This window comes from Microtus ochrogaster, unplaced genomic scaffold, assembly GCF_000317375.1.
Source record: "Microtus ochrogaster isolate Prairie Vole_2 unplaced genomic scaffold, MicOch1.0 UNK38, whole genome shotgun sequence".
NCBI lineage: Eukaryota > Metazoa > Chordata > Mammalia > Rodentia > Cricetidae > Microtus > Microtus ochrogaster.
In genome coordinates this window covers 1,380,772-1,399,796 of record NW_004949136.1, presented here as the reverse complement: position 1 = coordinate 1,399,796, position 19,025 = coordinate 1,380,772, and the positions used below count along the sequence as shown (strand labels likewise).

Sequence of the window (19,025 nt, the reverse complement as noted above, 5' to 3'; positions counted from 1 at the left end):
AGCAAATCAGAGAGGAGAAGGAGAGGTCAGGGTAGAGAGATCATGCCCCAGCCCAAAGGATGCAACTCTTAAGGCCAGTCTGGTTAATTCTCTCTGGAAACTTGCCCCACAGACACCCAGAACGTGACTTACAAATCCAGTGAGCTGGGCACAGTGGTGATTGCCTTTAGTCCCAGCACCTGGGAGCGGGATCTCTGAGCTCAAGGTCAGCCTGGCCTACAGCACAAGCTCTAAACCAGCCAGGGCTGCATAGAGAGACCTTGACTGAAACACAGAAGCAGGACTGAAGAGGTGGCTCGCTGGTTAAGAGCTCTTATTGCTCTGTAGTGAGCCTTGGTTCAGTTCCCAGTACTCACACGGTGGGTGGCTTATAACGATTACTCTGTTCCAAAGAATCTGGTGCCCTTTTCTGACTTCCATGGGCACCAGGCACACATGTGGTGCACAAACATACATATTGGCAAAACACACACATGTAAAAGGAGTAAATCTAGTAAAAAAAATGAAATCTGTATATAAAATCTTGAAATAAAAGTGACAAACACTGAATGATCTTTTTACTGTATTAATGTACTCAAGTCAAATTAGCACATAAATCCTAAAACAATAAAAATATATTATTTTATACTTCTGGCACCTGAAATAAAGACAAATAGAAAAACTATGTTAAAACATTAAAAAGTTGCAGGTTTTCATTAAAGGTATTTACAATATATTTCAGTATCAGATATGACACAATTCTTTTAAATTAGGTTTAATAGAATCTTTTATGAAAAATAATATAAATAAATATTAAATATCCACAATGTGTCGTACGTGAAGCTTGAGGAGTGTTCCACACTTTGATATTATGAATGGTGGGCTCTTAGCTCCCTCCCTGAATCAAGCACAGTGGTGTGGAGCTTTGAGGCTGCCGAGACCGCCAGTCACCTCTGCAGAAACTCATGATTCTGTAACAGGCAAACACGGGAGCTAAAATAAGGGATTCTTTTTTGCTCTGTTTAATTTTGAGCCAGCGCCTCACTCTGGAGCCCAGGCTTCCCTTGAACTTGTGGTGAGCTTCTGACTCCAGCCTCTTGAGTGCCAGGAGCACAGGTGTGAGCCACCACGCGGGCTAAGAAGGAAGGATTTTTTACAAATATCTTAGTAAAGGCCTCCGACAGGATCCTCCTCTCAACAGATCCTGCTCCATGCGACACTCTCAGCCATGCACAGCAGCTGTCTGCCAACATCAGGGGTGAGCTCATGGGATTGACTACCCAGCATGCTCGCTGCTCAGGCACCTATACATATGGATTTTGTTTTACATGGTTGGGAATTTTAAAGAAATATGCCCTAATTTTATAACACTCATTTTCTCAATCCCAGACATTTCAAGGGAAAACGAGGAAAACCTCAGGAAGCAGGCACAGGGCAGGGCCTCAGTGGCCCCCTTCAGCCTGGGGCGGAGACAGGGGCATGAGTTTCAGATGGACTCAGTCTCCACAGATGCTTGTCTGCTGGAGCTCCTGGGAGGAAGGCGGGCGGAGGATGCTGCAGCTGCCCCTGAGGTCTTGTGAGTGACATCCTGTGACTGATCTGGGAAAGTGGGTTCACTTACATCACAGGACATAACACAACTTTTTGGCTTAGCAAATGTGGAAGGTGCTCTCTTGTGCCGTAAAGAAACTGAGGCTTGCAGGTGGGTAACCAGGGGACATCACCCAAAGCCTATTGAGGACTCTGCAGCAGAGGATCTGAGCCCGCTGAGGGAAGGCATCAAGGTAGGGCTGTCAGTGGGGAATGGGGACAGGTGTGCACAGGAGCACTGGGCAGTGTGTCCTGGAGGGGCTTGTTCTTAGGACGGCTGCCTTTTGCTTGCTTCCCTTTATTGCTTGTCACTTTAATATGCTGTGACAACCTAGCAGACAGGCCGTGAGAGAGACAACACAGGAGGTTCAGTCTGGCTTGCTGCTGTCTGCTAGGGCCACCAACGTTGAGCTTAGCCCTGTGCAAAGTCTAACATGTGCAACAGACACCAGTGAGCTCAAAGTTTGGGGTACATCTCAGTAGTAAGGAAAGTGGGTGCTGTACTTGCTGGCTTCCTGAGCAAGAGGTACTTTTGTGCCCGGGCACTGACAAAGGGCCTAGCGTGGGACGGGTTCTTTGGTCATATCCATACACTCTGTTCCTGCAACACAAGAGGCCAAGGTCAGCAGGCACAGAGTCCTGCATCACTATATCAACACACATGGCTTAGAACGGGGAAACTTGCACAGCCCCTGGCAGGGACAGAAGTGGAAACTGTCACCGTCTCATGTACGTCCTGCTGGAGCTCTTACTCGGGCCCCCCTTTGGGGTGGGGATCTTGCTTCCAACCTTGGGTCCTGAGGTGCCTGACTTCGATGCTGCTGGGCCCTTCCCTGTAGTGGAGACAGATGCACAGGACACAGAACCACATGAAAAGAGGAACTCTTACCTGGAGGTGGACTGCAGACCCCACAGTGACTATGAGAATGGCCGAGAACCCACACTAGGCTAGAAATGCATATGGCAGAGGGAGAGGAAGACACAGGATGAATGGCACAGAAGGCCATCAGTTCAAAGAACCAGGAAGGGAGTGGAGAGCCTTCCTTGTGCATAAGTACGGAGACGCAGAGCTACACCCCCAGAACGAGCCACTGTTTCACGGTATCACCACATCCAAAGGTCTTCTGTTCTGGGAGGGTGTCTTAATCTGAAATGAATGCCTTAGATAGTGCGCTGAAAGAAGGCAGTGGCTTCCTCTGTGGGTGCAGCAGCTGTGGGGAGCCTTACAGCCCCCAGTGAGCTGCCAGGAGGCATCTGTGGGGAGCAGCTGCCGCTTGGAGAATGGGGTTAGCAGGTCAGATGCACACGGACAGGAAACTCAGGATGCATCTCACCTAAGTTGCAGCAGGATGCAGGCCCCACGTGTGACTTCTGACTCACCTTGCTGCGGGGCTGTGGCCCTGCTGAGAACGTGTGTCTTGCGCAGGTTCATTGTGCAGCCAGTAGGGCCCATCAGATGAGCCTTCCACGCCTGCAACAAAGAGGAGGCTCAGCATGTTAGCCTGGTGGCTCCAAGGGACCCGGGGCGCTGCCAGAGTACACAACTCACTGTTCATAATGGGAACGAGGTGCCAACCAGTGAGAGGCCTGGCTCCCTGCCCTTCTTTGGCCTGAGCACCAAAGTCTTACAGGCTGGTTTTGCATTTCACATTCCACCCTGGATGACTGGAACCTGAGTCCCGTGGCTACAAGGATTTATTTTTGCCAGCTGCTAGAAGGCACTAAGCAGTGAGCTCTTCCCTTGTTGAGCTGCAGGTGAACATGTAGGTTAGCTAGCAACTCCATGGCAGCCCAGCCTGGAGTCAGGGGAACCATGAGGTGGTAAATGGATGTTGTCAGACAGAGCTAAGGTAGCATAGACACCCGGAATAGGAAAGTCACGTGACAGCCAACAGCCACCGATACGGACAGGGTATTAGTACATGGCAGATGGTGGGCACAGAGGGCAGAAAGGAGGAAGCTGCTGACTGGTTCAGTACTGTTCAGGGCAGAGACCAACAGAGCGAGGGCAAGAGAGTGAAGACTGTGGGCAGCTGGAAGTGGGTCAGTAAAGGCAGTGATTATGATGAAAACGGAAGGCTCCTAAATTACAGATGAGTCTGGACGTGAGGACGTGCAGGACATGCAGGTATGAACAAGTCCTCTTACACAGGGTAGCAGGGTAAGCACAGCAGTCTCAGCCTGGATGCAGGTCTTACAACAAGCCCTACGTACAGACTGGGGAAACCAACGCTAGAGCTCAGAGCCTGGGCCTGTGAGATGGAAACCGTGCACCCAAGCGGGTCTTCAGTGGCTGTCCAGGCTGCTGGAGCCACTCCCTGGGCTCCAGAACAGAACCTGACAATAGCAGGGGCTGGACCCACTGACTCCAGGGTTGCCCTAGGTCAGACACACGAATTCTGTATCCTTGGACCTTTTTTGGTTGGTGAGGCTACAGAACTTGGGGACAGGGGAGGAGGGAGCATGCAGGGATTCCAAGAAGACAAGGCGAGAAAGGTGCACTGGCTGGGTGTGGATGGGAGACAGCAGACAGCAGTGTGTACTGACAGGGTTGTGATACCTAAGTGTCCCAGCTCTGTCCACTGTGGCTTGGCAGCAGTGGCCCTCCCTGTGCTGAGGCCTGCTGAGAGAGAGAGGGCCACACATCTTGGCAGGACAGCTGATTCCTGTCTGGGTAGAATGTCCCACACAGGAGGATACACGTCAGCTACAAAGCCTCAGAAGACCAGGCAAAAGGACCCCTGCTGTCCATAGGGCAGGGTGGCCATGGCTCTGTATCTACTCCCATCCATGAGTTTAGCAAGACACTAAAAGCAGACAAGCCGCCACCTAGAGACTAGTGAGCTGGCCTGACATTCTGATAGCCACTAAGAGTTGTGTAACAGGTTCCTCCAAGATAGAAAAAAACCTCATGCTGTGGGAAAACTCCTTAAGCAGGAAGGTAAACAGCTTCAGGAAGTCCCCAAAACGGACCAGGTTCACTACGCCCTTCCCTGTCAGTGAATGAAGTCAAGCTGCAAATACCCCAAGACCAGCCCAGCTGCTTGGGAGAGGTTTAGACCAGAGTCACCAGGAAAGGACACCCCATACAGCTCTGTATGCAGAATGTGCAGTGTGCTCCAGGTTCCCAGCTTCAGTAAACTGTCGCTCACGCTGGGGCGAGCTTTGGTGATACGACAGTCTCCTGTAAGCAACCCTTCACTTATTCTCCTCCTACGTTATCCCAGTACTACTCAGGCTTCACCAAGCTGGACTTTGGTGGTTTTTGTACTGTGTGGCTCCTTCTCTGGGGTGGTTAGATGTGTGTTGTGTCTCCCCAGTGAAAGTCTTGTCACACAACACTGGGGATGAAGAAAGGTGACAGGAAAGAATATTGGACTCCATAGCATCTCCTGGGGCAGAAGCACAGCCAAGAGAAGGTCTCCAGAGCTGCCTGGCATGTAGGGCACCACCACTGTGCTGTGCAGGCAGAAAGGGGGTAGGCCTGTGGATACCTCAGCCCCTGCATGCATCCCTAAATACCAGAGGCAAAGCACATGACAAAAAGCAGCCTGTGTCACCATGGTACCTGCTCAGGACAGGGGGAGAGCATGGCACTGAGAAGGAAGAGAACCATCAACCACCATGGGGCACATTCTTTTACTTCAAATGGTTATGGGCTACAGACATGACCATGATGCCAGGGAGGCCTGGATTCATATATGAAAGGCACACCAAGAAGTGTAAAACCATGGGTGCCCAGTGACCAAGACTCTGCTGTTAGGAAGTCAGGAGGGCACTGTGCCTCCTAACTGTCATCCTGAGAGTGTGTTCGGTGCTTCCCGGCTGCCCGCATCTTGGTTCAGGCCCCCTTACCTCTTCTCCAGGGGCAAAATTTTCATGACACAGAGGACATCGGTTTGCCACCTTCTCCGATTTGGCAGCTGCAATGATTTCAATAAGAAGACTTGGTTACTTGGATGACCCCTCAGTGAGAGGAAGGGTCCATCCAACCCCACAATTCTAGATGGCACTCACGGTTGCACTCCTTGGTTTGGATGTGCCTGGGAAGCTCCTCCGTGGGGACAGCCTCGCTGCAGCGGTGGCACTTCCCAAACCCATGCCTCTTGTCACACTCTGTCAGCAGGTGCTCCGTCAGGCTGGAGATCTCAACCACCTGCACCAGAGACAGAGCAGTGTGACTGCTGTGGGGAGGCCAGGGCAGCTGTTCTAGATCCTCTGGCATTTGTTTAACCAACAGTGTCCGCAGTCACACACTTCGTAGAGACCCTGGGTCCTCCTCATATCACCTGAGTGCCATGGAAAGGCCATGGTATGGGCTGGGGCTACAGCTGATCTGAGCGTCTGCTGTGGCTCTGGGTTCAAATTCTGGCTCACCAGTATTTCTTTTTTTTTTTTTTTAAAGATTTATTTATTTATTATGTATACAACATTCTGCTTCCATGTATACCCACACACCAGAAAAGGGCACCAGATCTCATTACAGATGTTTGTAAGCCATCATGTGGTTGCTGGGAATTGAACTCAGGACCTTTGGAAGAGCAGTCAGTGCTCTTAACCACTGAGCCATCTCTCCAGCCCTCACCAGTATTTCTTAAGAATGTGCATATGAAGAAGGTTCTCCCACCCATCCAACACTTGCTCAGAATACCTTCTGCATAGACATGGAACCACACACTGCTGAAGAGGTCAGTTGCACACCTCGGGCTGTTAGAATCTGTACTGCCGGATGGAGGAATGAGTGTCCAAAGGGTGAGACCTGCCCTCTTACATCCTTTCCTGTGCACCAGATGAAACGAAACACTTCCCATTTGTCTTCACTGTTTGAAGACAGAGGCCCAGAGCAGGAGGGAAGCAGCGCAGGGCATGACACTTAGGAAGGACTTCTGTTGTGGGATATTTGTACACTGTGTGAAGATGGGTTGTGGCTGGTGCAATACAAAGCTGAATGGCCAATAGCTAGGCAGGAGGTATAGGTGGGACTTCTGGGTCAAGAGTGGAAGGGGAGATAGTGGAGGCATGCAGGAGACACCAACGAGACACAGAACAACTCAGACACACAGAATGGGGAGAGGTTGTGTTTTTGTTTGCACAGGAAATGAAAAGCTATGGATTCCTTCAAAATGAACAAAGATAAGATCTGACCAGGGGAGACCTCCGAGGATCTTGGCTGCAGACGTGAGGGAGGAAGACAGGAAAGACCACAGGACAGATGACATGTACGCTGATTCCTTGACATGGGAATAGCTCTGAGATTATATGAGACATGGTAAATCCTTCCATGGTGTGGACAGAGGTTGGTTATACAGTTCAGACAGACTGTTTATAAGGTTGGCAGATGCCTTTTACCGCTCGAACACAGAGCAGAGAATCATCTTTAGCTGACTGTGCTTATGGCACATTCTGTTCTTGTGTTAATACTGATATGTATGCTATCTTTAAAAGTCTGTGTTTTCAGAAAAAATGATCAGACACCAATGAAGTCAAGTAGCCCAGCTGATCCAGTCTCTCAGAATTTCCTCAAAGTTCTGCATCCAGAACAACTTCAAAGCTGCTAGCTAAACTAATATGGTCCAGTCTCACAGACTACTCCGGCCAGGACTTTCCCTGAACTTTCCCATCACACAGAAACTAAACAAAAAAATAATATAGCTAGCTCTCCCAGGACTTGACCATTATCCCAATTTTATCAGGATCCCCTGTAAGTACCATCACCCCAGACAAAGAGGTGGGGTGAATGGTTTTTGGTCTTCTGGAAGGTTAAGGATGTTTATCATCATTTAGGGGAATTGGTTACAAATTGTTGTTGATCATGGTGAAGAAAAAAAATTGACCAAAAGAGATTATATTCATGGATCTCATTTTGAAAAGAAAAAGGGGGATATAGGAATGATAGGATAAAAGGGTAAATTATTGAATCTACTTTTAAAGTAAAAAAAAAGCAACTACTAGTCTTAAGTAGTTTACATCAGTAAGGATTTTTGTATACTGATACAAATTTAAAGTTATTTTTATTTTAATATACTGTATATGTGTTCCTACTCTTGTTTAAGGTATTGTACCTATGCAGCTCATTTTAAAATGCAATGTAAAGCTCTAGTCCTTAAAGGCTATTATTACAAATTGTTTAGGACAATTAAGAAAATGTAGGTTAGTAGTTAGTCATCTATAACAGTCAAACTTGTAGCCATGTTAGCTATGTTTTCAAGGTCAAACAGATATTTTAGATGGATGGTCTTCAAATACTTCAGAGACCTACAGGATATGGCATTTAAGATGTTTTTAATAGCATAAAACTATTAAAGCCCAGAGGCCAGAGGAATGAGACACATCTGCTCCTGGCAGCACCATTTTACTCCAAAAAATGACGACAGACATTGAAGAACCTCCATATGGAGTTTGCTTTCATTGGGGTGAAGCTAGCCATTTGGGCAAGAAACTGTTCGTGCCTCGACTGCTGACAGTATACTGTCCAAATTGGACAAGCAGGACACAAAAGAGTGACTGCTGAACTTTGTCAAGACACAGTAGGACAGTCCTTCACAATTCCTGCTTCACAGAAAAGCCTGTGGAATATTCTAAGCCTGAAGACGTAATGCCCCAACACTGTGGAGGAAACTCTGTTGACTGTCCAGGAAGCCAGCTGTTCTGTCGTTTCTACAATTTTAGAAGTTGCTTGCTCTGCACTTCCTGTTTACTCAGGTAATATTATATCCGTCTCGGGTCTCTGATGGGGTTGAAGATGAGACAGTTAAAGTTATGGTTTTGTTACCAAATTCAGAAAAGACACTCATATAAGAGATGTCAAGCTTATAAAGGTTGAGAGACATATAAACCTAAGTTGTTTATCTACGAAAACATTTTAAGGTCTAAAAGGTAAAAGGATATTTTTAGGATGGCAATATAAATTATGATAAAAAATGATTTAGGTCTGGGTGATAGTGGCACACACCTTTAATCCCAGCACTCAGGAGGCAGAGGCAGATGGATCTCTGTGAGTTTGAGGCCAGTCTGGTCTACAGAGTGAGTTCCAGGACAGGCTCCAAAGCTCCAAAGCTACAGAGAAATCCTGCCTTGAAAAACCAATAAAAAAAAAAAGAGCTTAGGTATAAAATCTTGGATTCATCAAGATAGAATACATAATAAAATAATCTTTCGAAATTTGCCAAATAGTTTTACTGTATTAGAGTTAAAATCTTTCCTTTTTATTTAGACAAAAGGGAGAAATGTTGAGGATATTTGCACACTGTGTGAAAACGTACTGCTGTGATTGGTGTAATAAGAAACTGACCAGTCAGTAGCTAGGCAGGAGGTAGAGGCAGGACTTCTGGACAGAGAGAGGAAGAGGAGGCAATCAAGAAATGCAGGAGACACCAATGAAATGCAGAACAAGTTGAACACACTGAACACGAGAGCAGCAGAAGCCATGTGGTAGAATGTAGATTAATAAAAATATGGGCTAATGTAAGTTATAAGAGCTGGTGCGGGAGCTGGAGAGATGGCTCAGAGGTTAAGAGCATTGCCTGCTCTTCCAAAGGTCCCGAGTTCAATTCCCAGCAACCACATGGTGGCTCACAACCATCTGTAATGAGGTCTGGTGCCCTCTTCTGCCCTGCGGCATACACACAGACAGAATATTGTATACATAATAAATAAAATAAATATTTGAAAAAAAAAAAAAGAGCTGGTGCGACAAGCCTGAGCCGACGACCAAGCTCTCATAATTAAGAGTCTTTGCTATCATTTGTCAGCTGGCGGCCCATCCAAGAGACGCGGCCAAGAATGAGACTGAGGGCTATACCCTGATGTAGAAGATGACAATAAAAAGACACCTAGCAACGGAGGCTAATGACCAGTAGACAAATGGTGCCCGCCTCAGTCACAGGCAGCATGTAGCATGTGAGAACAGAGGTGCCCTCTTTCTCATTGCTGTGAGCTGCAAGGTGGCCGGGACTCTGTACCTCTGGGCACTAGTTCAGTAGAAAAAGCCTGTCCAACAGGACCTGGCTAGACATGTGGCCCAGAGTTGCCCTGTGGTCACATCCACAGGACCATGGTTGGACATATGGCCTAGTGCTGCACTATGGCCCATCAACAGGACCAGGCTAGGCATGTGGCCCAGTGCTGTGGTCACATTGTGGTCATAATTAACTCGACCATGGCCATTGTAGAGCAGAGATTGCTGTGCTGATCTTGAACCCATAGTTATGGCAATAAAATTATGCAAAACAATACACCGATAGCCTGATACATGGTAAGGGATGGAACTGCAGCCCTCCTGAGATTTCACCCACCATTCCTGATCCTGCCCCTCAGCTGCAGCACACAGGAAGTGGAAGGTTCACTCAGGATGGCACTCCACTGACATGGCTTTTGTCAGCTGTACCCTGAGCTGGTGTCTTATGGAGGTGAACAAATGTTCTGTATATCTCCCTAGGAAAACCCACAGAGCAAATCAGAGCCAGACTATAGACACAATAGAGCCAAGGAAGAGTGTTGGACAAGCTGCTGCATTGCCTGCTATGGGAAACAAGAGGCATCTGCAACTGCGGCCGAACCATCTAAGGTTGGAGCATGTGCAGGAGAATCTCAGTGTACCTGTTCTTGTCTTGTATAGCTGGAGGTCCTGAAAACACACTCAGCTGGAGCATATAATAACATGCCTTCAGGCAGCACACTGGGGACAGGACTGGAAGCAGGCCACAGTAGTGCACACCACCTGGCTACTTGCTGGAGATGGAGGGCCACACAATGCCCACGAGCCATAAGTAGCTAATAAACTTCCTGGTAAGTTGGACTTAGAGGATCCTAATTAGTGTCCTAGCTGGGGACAATGGATGTTTCTTTGTGTGTTCCAGGAGTAATGAAACATGAGAATGCCAACAGTAAAGCTATTCCCAGCAGTCCCAAACTGGAGCAGTCAGGGTATGAATCAATCATGGTCTATGCAAAACACATACGTAGCAACAGGCAATGGACACAGGAGAGCGTGGGCCCACACAACAGGATTCCACTTACAGGAAGGCCAAGCAACAAATGCTGTAAATGTTGTCAAAGGGGGACAGGGACAGACTGAGTTGCAGGTGGTAGAGAGTGGCTGACACAGTCAGTCACTCTGGGTCACAGCACAGACTTCTCTGCTCTCTTCATGACTTCCCTCTCAAGCTTCAAAGATCGGGGCTACCCATGCTTTGGTTTTTTTCTCAAAACCTTGGTGTCTTAGTGCCCAGCACCTGTCCTGCAGTGGTCACCTGTGAGTGGCCATGGCCCATGCCCAGCACCTGACCTGCCTGCAGTGGTCGCATCTTGTCAGCATGAGGCAGTGTTTCCAGTAGTGGAGGTCCAGGCCCTCTTCTGTGAAAGATTCATTCCTCTCCCCACAAAAGATGCACAGACTACAATGAATTAGAAAAGGCAGAAGTGAAGGCTTTGCTCTGGCTACCATGACCACTCAACCCCCAATGCATTAGACTCAGAACTTGCTAGGCCCCTCCTGTCCTGAAAGGCCTGGTGCTCCACAGGCAGGCTATTCCCCTTGAGAGCCCCCATGTCACAGACACAGGCAGCGTCACTCACTTATCCAAATAATGGTTATCTGGGATTTCCGGAGCATCTGGTGGGGCAGCTTTCCTTCCTTGAGGGTCTGAGGAGATTAAAAAAGCACAATCTAAGTAATGTTTGGTTGAAATGTTTAAAGTTTCAGCAAAAATAGTAATTTATGAAACAGTCAGTTTGGTTTCTATAAACCAGTGGTCAGGTGTCCAAGCACAAAATAAGCTCCAGTTGGGGCTGCAGAATCAAGAGAAGCAGCTTTCTTTCCTTTTCTTCAGTGCTAGGAGCCAAATCGAGGCCTTGCACATCCCAGGCAAGCACTGGCACCATGAGCTACAGCTGCAGCCTCAGGTTTGTGGCCAAGGCCTTGCGAGGCAGCTTGGAGTAGCTGCAAACTTGCTGCAGTGCTCTGAGTGAGCGCGGCCCCCACAGGCTCATGTCTGAACACGTGTCCCCAGGTGGCGGAACTGTTTGGGAAGGATTAGGAGGTGTGGCCTGTTGGAGGAGGTGTGTCACTGGTGGCAAGCTTTGACGTTTCAAAAGCCCATGCCATTCCCAGCATCTGTCCCTCTCTCTGGTGCCTGTGGATCAGATGTGAGCTCTCAGCTACTGCTCCAGCACCATGCCTGCCTGCCTGTAGTCATGCTCCTGCCAGGGTAGTCATGGCTCACCTTCTGAAACTGCAAGTCCCAAATAAAGTTTTTCTTTTATAAGGTGCCTTAGTTATTGACATCTTATCACAACAGAAAAGTAACTAAGGCATTTGCCATCCTCCTGCCTCATCTGCCATTCACTGGGCTCAGATGTCTGACACCAGGCCTGCTAGAGGAAGTGATTTTATTTTGTTTTGACACAGTCTCACTATGCAGCCCTGGCTGGCTTGAAACTTGTTTTGTAGTCCAGGCTGGCATCAAACCCACAAGAAATCCTCCAGTCTCCGAGGGCTGGGATTAAAGGAATGCATAACCATGCTTGGCAAAGGAAGTGAGGTCAGTGTTGCGGTGTCTTGGTTGGAATTCGCTCACCTTGATTTCTGAGCTTCACGCCGTCATTCTCCTTCTCCTAGGACACAGACAGCAACGGTCAGAGTGAACTGCAGCTGTGAGTTAGTCTACCCAGGATACATTGTCCTCAAAGTACATGTCTAGGTTTTGTTTGATATTTCTATCAAAGAATAACAGAATTCATGTTTTTCTATTCATTCGTTCAGGACAGTCCTTCCTTTCTGTCTGTCTGTCCGTCCGTCCGTCCGTCCGTCCGTCCATCCATCCATCCATCCATCCATCCATCCATCTGTAACAGTCTCATCTGGTCGCAACATTGCAATCCTCCTGCCTCAGCCTCTTTAGTGCTGCAATTATAGGCACTGGGCTCCACAAAACTACGAAAGAGTTATCAGCAATCTTTTCAAGCCAAACCTGATGGTGAACACTTATGATGTTGGCACTTCTTAAGCAGAAGCAAGAGGATCACAAATTTGAGGCCAGTCTGTGCTACTGAATGAGTTCTAGGGCAGCCTTAGCTACAACTGTGAGACTCAATGCTAAAAACAAGAACAAAACAACTCCAACATTTTCTCCTGCTCTCTTTAAGCCCCTTAGCTCCACCATTCCATAGACACACAAATACCAAGGCTACCAATCTCCTCCACAGGTGACTGTCATTCCTAGGAGTCAAGTGATCATCAGCCCCAGCACAGGTATGATGGGCAGCAGGGCCCTGGTCATGTCCTAGCTAGCGTGTGACCTGGAGTGAGCCTCTCGTTCATCACACTTGTGAGCCAGTGGGAAAAACACAGCATGACTGCCCATCCTCCCCACCCCCCAGTGGTGACTGCCATAGTGCTACAGTGGTAGAGGAAGCAGGGGAAGGAAGCGGCCAGCTCCTGCCCCCACCGCTTCTCCTTTCCTTACTGTTCCTCTCACTTTGGCCTTTGGTGGGAAGGTCTAGGGACCTCCAGCCCTTCTTGGGCAAATGTATTTGTAGATGTGTTTTCTGCTTCTCTCTTTGTTCTTTCCCATTTGTGTGGACAGTAGCGTGTAGACCTCCGCCCTCTCCATAGCATCCTTGGGTTTGTGTAGTAGCTGTGGCCACAGGCACAAGCAGCTCGGAGGCAGGCTCCAAGTACACCTGGTAAGACTGAGCCTTCATCTGGGACTGTGACCCTCCTTAACTCCTCTGCCCTCCTACAGTTTCAAAATTACTTTACTTTGTGTGTACGCGTGTATGGGGGCGGCTGCATGCATACCATGGTGCAAAGTGAAGAGGTCAGAGGACCACTTTATGGAGTCAGTCCTACCACGTGGCTCTCAGGGAGACTGAACTCAGGTTGTCTTGAGAACAGGCAGGAGGATGCTCCCCCCAAGCCTCAGAGCAGCAGTGGAGCTGGCTAATTACTGACATGGGCACCAAAGGCCTGGGCCAGGCCCTCTTTTATCTGTGCCCCTGCCAACCAGAAAGAAAGCAAGGCGCCATCTGCATCGCCGTGGCACCCACACACTCAGGTGGAAGGTGCTGGCATTCTGACCTGGGCTCCAGCCTGGGTCTCTCTCAGTGCTGCCAACTGGCCCTGCAGAACCTTCACCTCTTCCTTCTTCTGCTTTTCTGCTTCTTTAGTGGCTGCTCTTTTCTGGGCCTGGTTAAAAAAACATTTTCCCCATTAGAGGAACTTTCTTAGGGTAGTTTCAGACATTTTGGAGACAAACTGAAGCATCTAATTTGGACATGACTGTAACTCGTATTAAAAGGAAATTCTTCGGTAATTTACTAAAGGTTTGTACAGAACTGATCCCGCTCTTCCTAGACAAGACTGTGCTTCTCCATATGGGCTCCTAGAAAGAAACTGGCCGTTTCTTCACATCTCAGGTAGCACTGTTCTCTCTCTCTCTCTCTCTCTCTCTCTCTCTCTCTCTCTCTCTCTCTCTCTCTCTCTCTCTCTCTCTCTCTCTCTCTCTCTCTCTCCTCAGCCCAGCCTGTCCGGTATTCACAGCAATCCTCTCAGCTCAGCCTCCCAGTGCTCAGACCACAGGTATGAGTCAGCATGGCTGCTCCGTGGTCCAGGTTACTTCTTCAACCCAGACTACAGTTTCATCGATCCGTGAGGCACTCACCCTGACTTCAGCCTCCGTCGGCCTGCCGTCTATCTTAGCGATTCCCTCAAAAATGGCTTTGTAGAGCAGGTTCCTGCGTGTGCTGCTGTCTTCCGGGGGAAGGTGCTCCAGGGTGAGGGCTGGGTGCTGTCTGTACAAGTCCAGGATGATTCTGACTGCTGTCTCTCGCACCTCATACACCTTGTGCTCCAGGGCATTCAGTGCAAACTGCAAAGAAAGCAGTCTCAGCTCTGCTACTGATTTTCTAATAACAAAGTTAACTTCTCCCAGCACAACAGAGACCCAGGTATACCGCAGAGACTTGGAAAATAAAGACAAGAGCAGAGGGGGCCACACACCCAGAGTTCTCTTCCACATGTGACACAACCCACTGGAGTCTAGCACCACTGGTGCACTGGGAAGCCCTCCTTAATTTGCATCCACACACTTCCTACTGGGAAACACTCCAAACAAGGATGAAGTGGGTGGCGCCTCTGGGACTTTTGTCTGTCTGCCTGGGCTGTTTTCTTCCCCTGCCTGCAGGTTCCCATTTATCGGCAGCTGACACATGCTGCTGCCTACAGGCTGTCACTTTGCACAGCAGTGTGTAGTAATAGGAGCGGCGGGGCTGCGTCCCCAGCATCCCGGCCGCCTGGCTAGCTTATGCCCCGAAATAATTACACGGACACTGTATTCTTTTAATCACTGCTTGGCCCATTTCTATCTAGCCTCTTCTAGGCTAATTCTCATATTCTCATATTTAACCCATTTCTAATCATTTATGTAGCACCGGTCTTACCAGGAAGATTCTAGCCTACATCCATCCTGGGTTGGAGCTTTATCACGTGTGTCTCAGAGAGCAGAGCTATCCCCGCGTCCGCCCAGGAGCTGGAAGCATGGCGTCTCTGCTCCAGACAGCAGAGCTGTCGAGTCTTACCTCACTTCCTCTTCCTCCCAGCATTCTGTTGTTTCTCCACCCACCTATGTTCTAAGCTATGAGCCCCAGCAGTTTGTTTATTACTTAACCAATGAAATCAACAGATTGATATATGACACTCCCACATCACAGTGTCTGTGCAGTTTGTTGTTTTGTTGTTTTGGCATCATGAGCAGGGTGCTGGGATGCAGCTAGTGTTAAGAGCACTGGTCTAACATATCCATGTGTTCTTTCCCTAGAACCGCAATCGATCAGACCACCAAAAATACTGGCAAGATGGCTCAGCCAGTAAAGGTACTTGCCACCCAGCCTGACTGCCTGAGTCCTGGCCTTGGGAACCAGAGTGGAAAGAGAACATGACTCTTACAAATTATCCTCTGACCTCCACATGCACGTTGTGCTTTCTGCTCGCTCTGTCTGTCTGTCTGTCTGTAGGTCTGTCTATCTATGACAGTCTCATCTATGCAGCCCAGGCTGGCCCCAACCTGCTTATCTCTACATGCACACTGTGTCTTCTGCTCCAGCAGCGCTCAATACCATGCTTTCCACACCCTGAGCTCACTCACCTTGTGTCAGTGGTTCCCAACCCCCAAATGACCATCAGAAAACACAGACATCTACATTATGATTCCTAACAGCAGCAAAATTAGTTATGAAGTAGCAACAAAAATAATGTTATGTTGGGTCACAACATGAAGAGCTGTATTAAAGGGTCCCCGCATTAGGAAGGAAGGCTGAGAACCTCTGCCTATGACTTTCGTTTTCACTGCACTGTGGTGCTGTCATGCCCAGGTCAATGCCTCCCCAGTGGCCCTGGGCCCTGGGCCTCCCACCCCCCACATTTCTGAAGAGCCTGAGTCCCACTTTTAGGCTCTACCTAGACCTGGCTGTGCGCTGTCACCATCTGGCTCTCACACTGCGTCTGTGTTTCCTCTACTCTTACATCAGAGATTCTGGTCCACCCTGCTGCCCAGTCTCCCGGCCTCTGCACTGGGTCTGCACTGCACAGCCACCCCGGTCCTGCTCACCCAGTCTTGCAGTCACCCCGTGCCCTTCTTCCTTTCCTTCATATCATCAGGGGCGCTGAATGTGACGGCAGCCATCAATGCCCCACTGGTTTATTTTGTTTCACTCCAGTCTTGGGTCACATACACTAGGGGTGTCTTGTACTATGGACAGCGAGGTTCAGTCATGAAACAAGTGTCTGGCAATGATCCAGGCCGGAGACCAAGGTAGGGATGGTTTGTTTATATTCTCTGATGTATTCTTAAGCAAATAAGTTTTTTTTTTCAGGTTTTTTGAGACAGAATATTACGTAGCCCAGGCTGGTTTCAAGCTCACGGTGCAGCCAATAATAATCTTGACCTCGTGATTCTCCTGCCTCTACCTCCTCCGTGCTGGGACTGCAGGAGTGTAAAGCCTGGTGTATGCAGTGTTTCAAATTGAACCTGGGGGTCTATGCTTGACAGGTGAGCATTCAGTCAACTCCCCAAAGAATGACTGTCATGATTTGCTCCCTGGCTCAGTCACTGATTGGATAGCCCTGCCCTAAGCTGTGACCAATATCCTGTCGTATGAGGCTGGCTCACCTTCATCACACTGTCCACGGTGAAGCCTGAGTTCCCAGTGCCCAGGTCTCTCAGCAGCCGGGCCAGAAGGTCCACCTGGCTCATTGCCAGATGAGTGGAAGCATTGGGTTTCAGTGGCTGTACTAAGTAGGATGGAATGAGTTGGAGAGATTTCACCTCCTTAAACAAGGCCATTTCCTACAAAACATAGCATGATTTGTTAATTATTACAGGTAAAAAGCTAGAGGTAATTCAGTACAACTTAGCATGACTGTCACATTGAACACCCGAGGGAACAAACAGGGAAGTGAAGGGACGGTGACAAGCCACACGAGAATTATGAATGGGAGCTGGGGTTTCTTGGAAACAGTTAGGGAGGGGGTAAAACTACAGATCTGAAGCAGAAGAGATCAACATGAGAGTCAGGAGAACGTTGAAAACAAACTGAAAACCTGAAGGCTTCTGTTCTTGGAATTTCTCAACCTCAATAAAACCATTTTCTGAATGTAAAAAATGTGGGAAAAGATTAGGCTTAGAGATAGAATTTCAGCATCAAGTGTCAATGATTCTCTAGTAATGTGATCACTGGTGGGCCAGAAGAAAGTCCCATCTATTGCTTCCATTGTTGGGTGACAGGGTCTCACTATGATGCTTAGTCTCCTTGAACTTGCTATACTGTGCTCAGTATGTAGTCACAATCTCTCTTTGTATTTGGGCCATGAATGATGAGTGATGGCTCAGATACAAAGGACAAAGGCACAGTAAATATGGCCTCCAGAGGTCAGGACAAGAGGTTCCTGAAATGACAAGTGGGCCTGATCATGAAGGCTCAGGGACAGGTAACCTGGCAACTTTGAAAGTTTATTTTTATTCATGTGAGTGTGTCTACGTGTGCACTTGTGCTATGTGTCTGTGTGTATATGCCACAGGAGTGTAGGTGGAGGCCACAAGAGGGCGCTAGAGTCTGTGAGCCAGAGTCACAGAACGGTGTGAGAAACCACACATGGGTTCTGGGAACCTAACTGCAGTCCTCGGAAAGAGCAGTAAGCACTCTTCACAGAGCTGTCTCTTCAGCCCTAGTGAGGGAGCTTTAGACCAACCAGAAACTAACAGGAAAAGCCAGGCAGAGAGGCACACTCCCGGAGCACTAGCAAAAGGGATGTTGGGGCAGGGGATCTGTGCGTTGAGGGTAGCATGGCTATATGGTAAAACTGTCTTAAAAAATATTGAACGTGAGCTGAGTGTGGTGGCACACTCCTGCAGTTCTGGCTGTGGGAAGGCTGATCAGTAGGAGGAACACCTGTGCCCAGAAGGAGGTGGCCTGGGTGACATGGCAGACCCTGTCTCTTCAGGAAAACAAAAACCAAACCGACTTCACACATAGAAAAGAAATGAAGCAATACACATTTTCATTTGTGCTGAGACTCATGAAATCTTCCTGCCTTTGTCTTTCAAGGGCTGACGTATCTTTTTACGGTGACACCCTGCCAAGCTCTGTGCTACAAGCACATGGCAGCACTTCAGCTTTTTGTTCTTCTCATGAGACAGGGTTTCTCTGTGTGTCAGTCCCGGCTGTCCTGGAACTCACTCTGTAGACCAGGCTGGCCTTGAACTCAGAGATCCACGGATCTCTGCTTCCCAGGTGCTGGGATCAAAGGTGTGTGCCACCACCGCCAGCCTGTTCTGCTTATTTTTTTCCATAATTGCTTTCCCTGAAAATAAGTTTCTTAATAAACCAAGTCTGGGATTCCTCACATCTTGATGAATGACAAGAGCCCTAAGACAGATGTTCTATGTCACAAAATTTGCATCAAATTTTAAGGAGTTCTTAGGTTTTCTCCAGTCCAGATATGGAGCTTTAGGATCCCAAAATCTGCTGGGCAGTGCACACCTGTACGAACCCCAGGGCTTAGGAGGCCGAGCTGGGAGCACCATATCTAGTTCCGGGTTACTCTTGGCTATGCACAGTACCAGCTGAGCCAGGGCTACATGAGACCATGTCTCATAATAAGCAAAGCAAAGCAAAACAAAACAGCTTCCTGAACTAGATGCGCTCATCAGCTAACTTAAATAAAGCCGATACTTTCACAGCACTTCCTACACGCTTGCCCAGGTATGCCATGTGACGGGTGGGGACGGACTCGGACAGGACTGGGTTTCCATTTCTGTTAGCAGCCCTCTAAGTGACTGCACCCGTTCCTCTGATCTTGGCATGTGTGTGGGTGCGAGCACACCACAGATCTCGGCATGTGTGTGGGTGTGAGCACACCACAGATCTCGGCATGTGTGTGGGTGTGAGCACACCACAGA

At 48.5% G+C, this 19,025-nt stretch overlaps 1 protein-coding gene across 4 annotated transcripts in view; it reads right to left on the bottom strand.

Moving 5' to 3' along the window:
- Positions 1-610: 610 nt before the first annotated feature.
- The window catches only part of Cep104 (centrosomal protein 104), a 37,718-nt gene continuing 19,303 nt past the window's right edge, over positions 611-19,025 (bottom strand). For 3 of the 4 annotated variants that reach the window (XM_026790012.1, XM_013354299.2, XM_013354300.2), the window contains 11 exons: positions 16,737-16,913; positions 14,232-14,438; positions 13,649-13,756; positions 12,147-12,183; positions 11,146-11,212; positions 10,856-10,964; positions 5,587-5,725; positions 5,425-5,492; positions 2,950-3,040; positions 2,322-2,402; positions 611-2,170 (listed from right to left, as the gene is read on the bottom strand). In XM_026790012.1, the coding sequence (XP_026645813.1) occupies positions 2,127-2,170; positions 2,322-2,402; positions 2,950-3,040; positions 5,425-5,492; positions 5,587-5,725; positions 10,856-10,964; positions 11,146-11,212; positions 12,147-12,183; positions 13,649-13,756; positions 14,232-14,438; positions 16,737-16,913 (1,128 nt within the window). In that variant the 3' untranslated portion in view covers positions 611-2,126. Of the gene's footprint in view, positions 2,403-2,949; positions 3,041-5,424; positions 5,493-5,586; positions 5,726-10,855; positions 10,965-11,145; positions 11,213-12,146; positions 12,184-13,648; positions 13,757-14,231; positions 14,439-16,736; positions 16,914-19,025 lie in introns of all 4 variants that reach the window. The other variant, XM_026790013.1, reaches the window with a different exon arrangement.